We start from the raw sequence: 12,889 nt of genomic DNA, 5'->3' as shown, positions 1-12,889 counted from the left end.
GTACATTCCTTTGCCTTTCCCACTGTAGCTTAAAGATTCTCCTCTTCATTGAAGAGCTGGTAGAAGGTCAAGACAGATGCTGTGTTGTACAATGGGTTGGCCCATCTCTTAAAGACAGTTTCTTGAAAGTACAGAAATACCAGAACAGTACATTTTGTATGAATCACAAAGTTGATACTTGTCAGAGTCCTGGGAACAAAATATTTTATTTGTCAATAAAACTATAGTTTACAGTAGTATTTACTAAATAAATTATATAGTTTCTCTTTTACAAGCAATAAACTAAAATCAAAAATATTTCATAGACAATATATGTACACAACATAAGGCCTTGTTATAAATAACAACTTTATCTTCTTTTCACCAACAGTGAAAATAGCTTTGGAGGCTCATTTTCATATAGTATGTGCAGAGACTTACCTTAACCCTTGCATGTAATCAATTCCAATTTCCACCAACAGGGACTTAAGTGATTAGAACTGAAGGGTGAAAACAAATGAAGTTAATTTTACTCACCACTGTGCTGATTTTTAAATAGGTAAAGCAGATAATACACTTTGCTTGTGCATAGTTACAGAATGCATGCAAATGAAGTCACCAGAAAGTCAATAAGAAAATACCACTTTCAAGTCCAAAAAAGGTGATTGGCAGGATACTAGAAAGCAGCTCTAACAGACAGTTCTTCACAGTTCAGCAAGCGACAGCACATGATAGCGGAGTGTGGAATGTTTCATGTCACATTGGCCAATTCTGGCCAACTTTTCCATGCTTCAAAGATCCTGACGTTTCTTAGAGATAAGTTCAGTTGATTATTACTCTTTGTCTAGTAGGCTCAGCAAATTCATCCTTTTTAAATCAGGAGTACAGAGATTGCTGTTCATCAACTGTGGTCACTTCTTGTCCATTGTAGTTTTATTCATGTATTATTACTGGAAATACAGAAATAACAAGCAAAAGGGTTGACATTTTAATGTGCAGGACAAGATCCTCTGAACAATTTCCACTGCACAACAGCTGGGGTTACTTTGATGCAAGAGAGAGTTTTTTTGATAAAGACTGAGTTTGGCCTTAGAAATCAGGGCCAAAATGATACAGAATGGGCAAACGACACTACAGGATGCAATCCCATGATCAATGTCTGGGATGTCTTGCACTGGTTATATGGTCTGGGGTTATATGATGGATTTAGACTTGCTCTACTACTTGACTTTTTTCAGGCTCTACTTCTCTTTTCAAGGGTTTGTTTCTGAGAAAATTAATTTCCTCATACAGTGCATTAAAAGCTAGGGGCACCAAAACTTATAGTTTAGTGACAATATATGCTGGCGTTTTAACACGTGGCTAACTCAGCTAATGTATTAATGGTAATCTGAAATATTACATTTTAGTCTAATCAAGCACATAATTGCAGTATCTGATTTTGATGCACAAGAGACTGATGCTGCTCGTATATTGCTTCCTAAAACTTCAACAAAAACACTTCTCTGTGCCAAACTACATTCAAGCGTTGGGTAGTTATTTCACCTTATACCATGCCTTCATATCTAGGAGAGAATTAGGCCTTTTTAAGATCCTGGGAGAATGGATGGATACAGGGATAAAACAAATAACAGAGGAAAGATGTGGTTACCTCACTACATGAAGCTATTTCACAAAACTACTAGGTTTTCTCCTAAGCCTTATGTAGTGTTTTCAGCCTTAAGTAAACAAAATTCTGCTTTGAAGAAAGAGTGCTTTATTGGACCCAGCATGTGCACATAACTGTGATGGACATTTTAAAGATTTAAGGTTTGGTTGCCTGCCAAACTTCATGAAATCTATGTAGTTTTGATTGTTTCTAAAGAGGTAATTTATAGCAATTTATAACAATACTGTTAATCTACTATCTATGTACCTACAGCAGTTTTAAGATACAAAATTAATCTCCAGCTATGTTTTAAGACTTTAAAATCCTATAATAAAACTGGCATTTAGCCATAAAACCATAAGGAGTAATTCTGCATGTAATAGTGTTATCTACACAATTCATCTGACACAAATCATAGTTACACTAACCAGATGCTGAATATGTGGGCCTTGCTCATCACTACAGTTATTCCTGTCTTATATTTTACCAAAGCCCTTATCAATCCTTTGCAATCAAATTTTCAATGGTAGGGATTTCTAAATGATAAACAAATTTTGTGTACCTTTCCTCCAACAAAAGAGCGCAACATTGTTTCCACCTAACTATTTCTGTACCACCGAACTTCCATTATAGTTTATAGTTTAATATACAATAGTTTATTAAAGAAAAGCTGTAGGTAAGTAGGTAAGCAAAATCCTGTATTTACTATCAGCTGATTTAACATGCATAGCATCACAACAGAGCAAACTTCAGAGTTTGTCACCATGCTATTTACAGGCATGCTCTGCACTTACACATAGTAAGTATAAAGGAAATCAGACTTACTTATTCTGAACCAATTAGTCTAATACTTAAACCTCACTACTCTGATTTTACTGACAGTGTAGTTTGTCAAAATAATATGACAGCTGCCTTCCTATCAATAAGTCATTTCAGAAGTAGGCAGACAAAACACAGTTCATAATTGCACTTGCTGCTCTTTCAGGGATAGAAAGCTCAAAAAAGTTGAAACTTCATTGTAGAACAGAAGGAACATGGGGACTTCAAGTCATTTCTACTTTCTACATGCAATGACTACTTTTAAGATCTTCCCTTTTAGGGACCAGCCCTTAGTAACACTGCACGCAGCTCTGGGGAATTTATTGCACTTGCTGATCTCTCTAAAGAAACTTCCGAAGGATTGTGTTCGTGAAGTGAACTTCTGAAGTGTTTGTGTTCAACAGCATTTGCTGGCATTTAATGCTTTTCTACTTATTCACCAGCTGCAGCTGCTTGAACTAACACCAATAAATAGGGCTTCAAGGGATTTTGAAAAAGACTAAGTTTATTTCCAGAAGGAGGGGATTATTGTTTTGTGGATTTCTACAGCAAAATGGAAAATACAAAACTGTTAACAGTATTTCTGACTCAGTTCCCCTGTTACTGGTTTATCACTATGTACAATGATACCTTCTGTCTATCTTAAACAGCATCTTTATGTTAAACATCTGCTTTGCATTTTCATAAAAGAAGAACCCTTTAATGTTTTAGCTCTCTAGAGAGTAACATTTCACATTTCAAATTATTTTATATATCTGCATCTATCTTTCTGCAATTTTTAACTAAAATGATTATAATTAATTGCAACTAGAATATTCAGTAATTATTTCTCACTACATTTCTTACAGTGCTAGAAAATTTGGAAAGAACTTAGATTGCTTTATACTTACTGCTCAGTGTGGAATATAGTCATGTTTTATTAATGAAAGCTAGATTTCTTAATTTAGTATCCGGTCTAAAACATTTAACAGAAAATTAGCCAATGGTATTTTAAAGTAAACTTGGATCTGATGATGTTCATAACAGTACTGTTCAGAGTGACAGGTGCAGGAAATGCTGGTTTGCTGAACCCCCTCTTTGTTCAGAACTGAGGACTTCCCAGACCAGCCTTTAAGCTGGAAACTCAAGACGTCTCTGTACCTGTCCTGCAACAAAATTCTTGCTGCTACCAAGTAAATTCAGACATGAATGTCAGTTTTGACATCAGCTGCAGGGTGTGGGTCTACATAGGGTTTCCTAACATATCACCCAACAACACCAGTACAAGAAGTACAACACCTACGAGAAGAATTTCATTTTTACAGTCTCTGTCCCCCCACCTTACTTGACTGTCTGAATTTGTACACAACACTGTTCAGCCAAATGCCATTTAGAAGTTTTTTTTTTAATAGTAAGTTAAGACAAGGTCATTTTATTACAATATTTTATTCATTCATGAGATGAAAAGACCACAGCTCTTAATTTACTGTGGGATGAAAAGTTGTTCAAGAACTTTAGCATATCAAAGCAAGAGGCAAAGACAGAAAAGGATCAGTGAACTGACTGAAAGCATGTTAGAGATATTATTCATTATAATATCTAACAGATAAAACTACAGCAGCTTGCCTTGCAATAGAAACACAGATAAGGATTATTAACTATGAGCTTAGAGGAGAACTTGGGAATGACATTTAAAGCTACATTTTTCCCCTGATGCTCTTAAAAGGTCAAAATGTATCTGGTAACATTTTCAACCAAGGCTGAATTAGCTAATGTAATCACAGCTGATTTGCTATATTTTTGAGACAGATTTATTAAGAGCGACTGACTTTGTCCTAATGTTTATGAAAACATGCATCTTTGCCTTCCTATCTGCATTTAATTATCAGCCTCCACAAAAATAAAGCTGCCTCCTGCCTCAGCAGCAGTGAATCCAGCTGATGACACACATCGCTGATCTCTCCGTCTCAGACCTCCCAGCTGGACTGTTCCCAGTTATGCTGCAGGATATGGGGAGGCTTTTGGAAGTAAAAGGTTAGTGCACAAAATAGTATCCTACTCCTCTTCCTTCCGCACACACCTCAGCATAGTTACACAGGGGTATATGCGATTAACTTTACAGCTTACACCCACAGCTATCTTGACATAGTCAAGGAGGTCGCAGTATAGCATGGGGGGACAGGACCAATAAGTTAGGGGTAGGTAATTTCTCAAGCTGGTTTTGCCACCTAAGTAACATGTGCTTAGCCACAACATCCAGTTTCCTTGAAATGGCCAGCCATTGCCCAGGCACACGCTCGAGGCGCAGGCTGCTACTTTGACCCTAGGACTGCAGGTCAGGTTTGGGTCGCAGGGAAAGGGTGCTGCTAGGACAAAAGAGAATGTATAATTTCTCCACTTAAGACCTATTTATTCTTCCAGACCTTTGCTGAGGGGAATAAACACTGGGTGTTTACATACCTCTAGAGTAGGGTTTATTTATTTTTCTGTTGATACAGAACTCAGTGGAATATATACCTTCTGCACTCTCCCAGATATAAGAATAATGAATGCATTACCAGCCCCAAACTAACTAAAGGATCACCATCGCACTGAACCTCATATGGACAGGATTTCAAGAGAGCACTTCACAGTGTTGAGCAGTACTAGTGGTAACCACATTTTTATTTAATAAAGCAAAAATCTTCAACAAGAAGTTGTTTCTGTGTAGACTGGAAGGCAAGAAGATAAGATGCATGTAATTGCTCTTTGCCTATCCATTTCCCATACCGTTTCAGGCTTTGTGTGTCTCTTTACAGACTATTCATGTCAACATCTTACTAGCAGCAAGCCCGACTAATACAAGTCCTACAGAAGTAGGCTAGTTTAATGGGCTACTCGAGGTCACAGTTAACTAAGTCAGTTTTATATCTAACTGACCACTGGCTGCTTGCTACTGTTATTTCAGCGGAGGTTGGAAAGACAACTCCTCCCCTGTGTGAGTTGGACTATTAAATTAGTAGCTACTAAGCGGGTACTGTATATACTCAAACACTGCTGTCTGAAAGAAAAAAAGATCAGAGATACTGCCTACAAGTAGAACAGCACGGGGATCAAACACAAACGTGATATATCCTGGATCTCATTAGACAAAATGAGGAAGCTCTACAGGTCAGGAGAACAAAGAATGCAATGAGCCTTATCTAAAAAGAAAACAACCATGCCTTTATGAAACATTCGTTAGAAACCTAATGAACAGACCTTCCTTTTTCCCCTCTTCTCTCCAATGTAATTCTTTCCACAAAAATCATTGACATTTCTTTAAGAATAGAAGAGGTAATAGGATAATCAGGCTTGTTTAATTTGTGCTTTAGGAAAACAAACTTCAGAAAAAAAGCGAAGCTTAACATGCCTTCCTCCTATCTTTATGCTGAGATTTTTCAAAAGGGTCCCAAAAGTTAGATGCACAAAACTGCATTCAAATGCAACCACAGTTGGGTGCCTAATGCCTTTACATCCATGGAACAAGAGCTGTATACACTGGGAGAATTATTAAAACACCACCATGGGTGATACAAAGACAACCAAAGATGTGGGCCTGAGCTTATCTTTCAGTAGTCAGATAAACTGATCAGTAGGAACCAAAACAACAACAAAAAAAAGGTGCATTTTTAGTCATATTCTTGCCACCACGACTGGATACACAGCTGAGAGCCATTAATGTACTTCATATTCAGCTGTACTTAAATTATTCATTGGCTTCAAAAACATTAATGTAAACACTCTCCTCTCTGGGAAAATTTACTTTCTTCATTGTACAACCTTCAACACAAAGAGGAAAAAAATTGTTTTTTTCTCCTCCTATATGCATCGTAAATAAATAATAGAAAAAAAAAGCTACTGTCATAGAAGAGCTGAAAGTAATGTTGGAATACTTCCAAAACACAGTACTTAATAATCACTTAGATTCTTGTAGGATGCGGTTTGGCAAGATACTTAAGCATATGCCGTTTAAGGAATATCTAAATAAACCTTTGGTTCTTGAAGTTCTGCATATACTTAAGTTTCTTGCTGAGCCTGGATCAAAGTTACTGCTGGGGAAAAAAAAGCCCACCAAAATCAGTTTGAAAACTTACTAAATAGACGTCCAAAACTGAAGCATTATCGTTTTCCGTTTCCAGTGTGCTCTGTTCTGAAGTCAAGTAGATGGCACTGTCTTCTAAAGTGAATGTTGAACTTGAAGGCAGCCCTTTACTAGAAACAGAATGGAGAATACAGTCAACAAAAAATACCAGTTGCAAAGAACTCAGAAATGTGTTTTAGAACTCAGCTATGGCTCTCTCAAATGCTTTAAATAGTAGGTGGAAGGAGGAAAAGTAAATGGGCAACTATAAATGTGTTGACAATTCATGGCTAGATAATGGGGGGCTCATTTCACTAATGTACACAAACCACAGTTTCTATTGATTTACTTGCATTAAGTAAAATTCTCATCAAGAAGGAATACTATTTCTGAACTCTAATGTTCATCGGAAGAACAAAACTACACCACAGTAAATGTGGAATAATTTCATTAGTTTCAAAAGATGCTAGGTTCTACATTACAGTGGTATAAATTTTGGTGGCATGTTAAATTTTAAAATAGTTTAAAAAAAAAAAGAGCACTATTCAAGCACAGTATCATTGGACTTTCTCATGCCTAGAGGGGATCACTTGCAGTCAGCTGTTCAGAAGAGAAAGTATCTGGAGTCCAAGAAGGTGGGAGAAGAGTATAATGTAATTAGTACAGCTGCGCAAAGCAGCAGCACTTGCAAAACAGGTGTACTGTATCATTTCATTCATTGATGTGATTTTTACTCACTGCTACAGAGAAAGCACGCGTAACTGCAAATGCATCTATCTGCACAGGAATCTTGTTTTGTTTTGCAAACATGCTTGGAACCACAAAGCTGAAACTCTCAAAGGACCTTTACGGGAGTTAGGTGCCCACTATCAATTATCTTCACTAGTTACCAGAAACTGACTTCAGGCTGCCCTGAAAATCCAACAGTCTGTTTCACAGAGCCATATTTTTAAGTGTTCTCCCTGTTTACACACAAGGTTAAAAGCAAACAATTCTGCATCATAACAGTATATCAAAACATGGTCACAGTTCATAAATGAAAAAAGGAGAGTTAATCCCCCCCCTCCCTTTGGAGGGCTTCATGGTTTAGTTATATTTCAGATTGGGTATAGTTTCAAAGTGGGCAAAATGAGCATCCAAAATAGAAATCAAATTCAAATGCTCAACAAAATAATGAATTATCAGTCACCGTCATGTCACACTAGTATTAGGTGCACAGCATTACATTTACTACATTACAGCGTTGCTTTCATCATATAGCATATTAATCATCTTTTCAATAGCATGACTGTTTCTTTTATCCCAAGAGTGATCCAACTCCCACTGGCGTACTGGCAGTCTTCTCGCACCCTCCATTTGAATTCTGTTAAGCAACATTTCAGACATATCACTTTTCTGCCAATGCTTCACTTAAGAGAAGGGGGCAAGTGGTAAGGAAAAAATGGGCTGTTTGACAAAATAATACTAGAAGTGCTTCCCAAATGTTGACTATGTTTTATCATCTCCCACAAAACGAACACTGGCATGAAAGATACTACTCTTGGCAAAAGAGGGAAAAAATGGAACAAAATTCACTTTTGCTTGCAAAATTTTAATCACTTACGATGTGCAGCTCAGGCCTCAGTACGTGAAAAGACCCATATATGAAAAACACACGACAGAGGATGAATATGCAGTGAGTAGCTATTACTGCTATAAAAAAAATGCAAAGCCCAAATGTCAACCCTTTGTTCTGAAAGACTGTGCTTTGCATGACTAATGATAGAGCAAACCTAGGCAGGCTGCTGTGTATACCCAGCTTTTGTTCCAGCATTATGTTATGTTTAAATGAAAATAATCAAAATATTTAATCCCTTCCTATACTTATTAGGCCACATCACTGCCACCTCATGCTGCTCTATTTTGAACTATTTCCAGTTTTAGAAAACCTCTGGAACCTGTATTCTCACCAGGTGAGGATTCTGCAATTCACATCCGTGGCATTTTATTATACATTCTTCATGTATCAGAATGCCAAGGCCTACTTCTCTTATTATCTCAGTTTAATTCAGTGGCTTACTGTGGTACTTGCTTTTCTTCCTCCTTTGTCTGCTTTTTCCTCATTAGGCACTTATCTCCTTTCGCTCCTAGTTTGTTAAATTATAATCTTTGTTGCTTCATGTCCTGTCCTGGTTAGTCAACAGTAGCAATGTGAGTCCACTGCTCAGACTTGAGGTTGTTAAGGCACTGTTTTTATCTATAACATGCAATAAGGACTATGCTATCTCTGCTTTGGAGTATGCCTCTAACTATAGTAAGCAATGTCATGGAGGGTCTCAATGTTACCAAAACCAACTACAGAGCCAGGCAGCAAATGGAGACAGAAACAAAAACAACATGAAAAGAAAAACCAAAGAGAAGCTACTATTAATGCCTTGATTTGGTTATTTAGTAGTGAACTTTTCAGGCAGAGTAAAAAAAAAGAGACTTAATATATAAAAACATATAATAGAATATACAGAGAATGTATAGAAAGAAATCTAGATATTAATATACAGAAAGAAAAGAAAGAAAAGGGGTGGAAGGAAGTACAAAGATAGAGTAATCTTACAGACAGAAAACCATCAGGAACTTAAGTTTCTTGAACAAATGTAGGCATGAAAGAGGAGACCAAAGCAACACAAACACACCAAAGATGTCAGTCCACATTTTTCTTACAGTCAAATCCCTCACAATTTATTTCCAAGTAGCAATCTCCTTACTGCTGTGACTTTCACACTTAATAATTAGAGCTCATCCCTACAAGTAAGGGAGACATCTTCTACATGAAGAATTGTTTACTAAAAGGAGAAGTACAGGAAAACTGCTGCATATACCTCTGAAAACCTCTGGAAGTTCAATAACCAGAAACTTACAGAAACTTACGATTCTGTAAGAAAAATCTTAATTGTATATAGGAAATGCAACTAATTTCTTTACAAAGCTGGAAGTTGGAACAGGTAGAACATCTACTTTTAAACCTAAGAAGTTTGTGTTTTATTTTAAGGCAAAATAAATGGGTTTGTAAATAAAGACTGGAAAAGGCAAAAGAACATGGACTGTGCATTTGGGGAAGCTAATATCTAAAGCGTATAAAGGAGAAATAGGAAATTCTGAGTCACTGCCACATTAATTTGCATCTGGAACCCATGCTCGTGTTAGAATGAAAGCAAACACTTTTGCCAAGAGCTGAACTCTGCCACACATTAAGCTGCAGTATACTGTTTATGTGTAATACTGTAATAACACCTTAGAAACACTGCCAGTTTGCAGCAAGCGTACACAGAGATATCCTCCAAACAGAAACAAAAAATACAGTCTGTTGTCAACAAGGCTTCTCAGTTAGGAATCATTTTCATGTCAGAATACCACAATCATCCTGTTTACTGAAATTACCTTGTAATGACACCATCCAGTTGGTTAGGTGACTATGAAACACATGAAGATTCACTTAGAAAAAAAGCTTGTTGCTTTTCCCCCTTTGCATAGGAAAATGCAAAATCTTGTTAAAAGTCTCATCTTTAGTGTGAATGTATATCCTATTTTGAGAAGCACTATATTTACTGTCCTTATGCTGAAGTGAGGAGAAAAGCCATTCTCCGACTCTTTCCAAATCGGCACACTCCAACACATTTAGTCAGAAAATAGGTTCATTTTTTCCTCTCTTGAGTAGAAAATAAAATAAAATCTTCATTTTCCAAGGTCCTTCTAAAATGCTCTCCTGGACATAATATGCAAAAGAACCTCATCCAAAAAGCTAAACATACTTAGAAATTACAATTTACAAATACAAAACATGGAGTGTTGGGCAAAAGTTCCTCAGTAGGATCAATCAAATTAGACTAATCTTCTGTAGATTTGTAGAATACAATTCTTACATATTTGAATCAAAGGATTTGATGTGGAAGATCCCATTAACTTGCTAAAGAATCAAGGAAAAAAAACTACACTTTGTCAAGAAACTAATGTAACCTGGCAGGACTATCTTGAAACAAACACACACAAACCTCACCAAAGCCACCTGGAATCCTCCAAGCCTTCCTAAATTTTAATTGCTATTTCTGTCCTTCACCATATTTTATTCATATTGAACTGTAACTAGTCACTGAAAAGCATGACCGGTGACAGTTTAGAAACTGAAGAATTCTATTTTACTTATGGGAAAATAAAGTCACATCACAAAGACACATGCATCTACTTGCAAGTCTGCTTGCAAGACAGGTAGGACTATTTGATCTCCTTGCTAAGTCAATATACAACCTTTGAAGAATGCCAGAAACCAGTTAGTGACAACTGACCAAAGCTGAAGTTTGGGCTTTTTTTTTTCCCCCTCCACTGCGAAGACCGGATCTCATCAGAACTGAGCAAAACTACCAGCTTCTTTCAGGTAGGACAAAATAATGTAATGCAGCAACCATAAATTAGAACAGAGCCACTCAGTCTCCCCTGCTTTTAAGAATTATAATAAAAACAGACTTTGAGCTGGACGTCAAATATGCTTTACTGTAGCACATCCCACAAAATATTTACCCCCTAAATAGCTGCGTGTTTGCAACGTCCAATGAGTTTGAACACTGCTATATAAGCTTTTGAAAAAATTACAGTTTATTGCATCATGAATTTTGATCTTCAAAAGTCTCTGTTTAGAGAGTTAGTCAGAAAAGTGTCTTGCAAGGTAAATGGGCAGTAAAACTATTGTTCTAAACCATAATACGACACCAACTGTTGCAGACAGTCTATCCTGGCTCCATATCAATGTGAGTAGGTATTTATGGACCTGTTTAACTAAATGATTTAATTAGTCTAACATTTTCATAATGTAGGAATATCAAATCACCTCCAAAAACCAATCTTGCATTTCAGTTTATAAATACCATATGCTGCTGGAACAAAAGGTAGGTCAAACATAGTAAAACTCTGCTGTCAGTAGTATTTTACTAATGATGATGAAAAGCATCAAACTACAGACCTGAAAAAACAGTATGTATGGCTGACCCTCTAAATGCTGCTGCTGTCTTTCAAGGAAAGGGGTCTGGCAGTGAGAGTCAGTGCTACTCAAGCTAGCTGCAGGCTTATACATCAGTAAACATCACAATAAGCACATTAATTTCATGGAGGTGAACAAACCTATACTTCTTTGCAGTTGCCAATTAAAATCATAAGACCTGTCATTTTTGACAGGTATGTCTGGCCTGACATACATGTTTAGTTGAAGAGAGACAGTGCAAACAATCATACTTTATCAGGATTACAAAATCCTGAGCAAGCACAGCCAAATCCACTGGGCAGCACGACTCAACATGTATCAGCTCTGGGAGGAATCCACACATGGAGTCTCTTCCAGGAAGCTGTACTGGATCCTCCTCACCAGAAGAAATCAAGGTCATGAATTGAGACTCATAAGGATGAGTATGGAAGACAAAAAGCAGCAGGCAGAGGGAGAAATTCACACCTGGTAACATTTGCTTATATGTTAAATAACTACTATTACCACTGGAGTTTCACAGGTATATCTCTGTATTTAACTGAGCAACAGTTTTAAAATATACTCTCTCTCTTCCCCCAAAACCAAAAAAAATCCACAAAAACACCCATGGAAACACCCAAACCCCGCAAAACCCCCAAACCTCTTTTAGGTTTTCTCTTCAACAATCAAACTGTTCCTTGAAACATTTGGCTAAATCATTCTAAAGCTTAATTTATCATGGAGAGAAACACCCACATGCTTTTTCTAGATCTCCATTAAAACAAATTCCAACAAAAAGTACTGTAAGCAGATCAGATCTGCCTAACTCAGTAAGCACAGATGGAGGCATTCCTACTTCAGTATACATGCAGAGATCTTCCCAACAAAGCTCACAGCAACCTAAGGGGTTGCTTTTAAAATGTACTGGAGAGAAACAAAACCTAGCTCTCTCTGTTCAGACTACAACAACAAGGGATGCGACTCTGTTCATGCAGCACATGGAACAAAGGACACATGAAGGACCACCAAATTAAGAAACAGGAAACTGACATCTCACGGTTTAAACTGATGCTAGTTGACAGAAGTTTATGATAATGCTGCAGACTGGCTTATGACGCTGTAGTCTGCTTCAAGATACTGCAGAGAACTAAATACGAGGCAATATTGTACAGTTTATGATGGTGCAATTCTGTGCAACTTATGGGAAGGTTTTCAGGTAGTGTTGTTTTTGCACTTTTAACAGTGAGCTAGGCAGGAAAAAAAAGTCTGTAAAAAAGAGTCATATTCACTTGCTGGTGAAGGACATATTCTTGAGATAATAATCATTTATAGTGCTGCCAACTCTTGTTACCTAACAATTGCTAATGCCAATTACCCC

At 37.0% G+C, this 12,889-nt stretch overlaps 1 protein-coding gene across 4 annotated transcripts in view; it reads right to left on the bottom strand.

Annotated features, from left to right (window-relative positions):
* Positions 1 to 269: 269 nt before the first annotated feature.
* Positions 270 to 12,889, bottom strand: part of PIP5K1B (phosphatidylinositol-4-phosphate 5-kinase type 1 beta) — a 98,543-nt gene continuing 85,923 nt past the window's right edge. For all 4 annotated transcript variants that reach the window (XM_067315352.1, XM_067315350.1, XM_067315353.1 and 1 more), the window contains 2 exons: positions 6,541 to 6,658; positions 270 to 929 (listed from right to left, as the gene is read on the bottom strand). In XM_067315352.1, the coding sequence (XP_067171453.1) occupies positions 927 to 929; positions 6,541 to 6,658 (121 nt within the window). In that variant the 3' untranslated portion in view covers positions 270 to 926. The remainder of the gene's footprint in view (positions 930 to 6,540; positions 6,659 to 12,889) is intronic.

Source organism: Apteryx mantelli, chromosome Z, assembly GCF_036417845.1.
Source record: "Apteryx mantelli isolate bAptMan1 chromosome Z, bAptMan1.hap1, whole genome shotgun sequence".
NCBI lineage: Eukaryota > Metazoa > Chordata > Aves > Apterygiformes > Apterygidae > Apteryx > Apteryx mantelli.
This window is presented reverse-complemented; position numbering and strand designations above follow the sequence as displayed.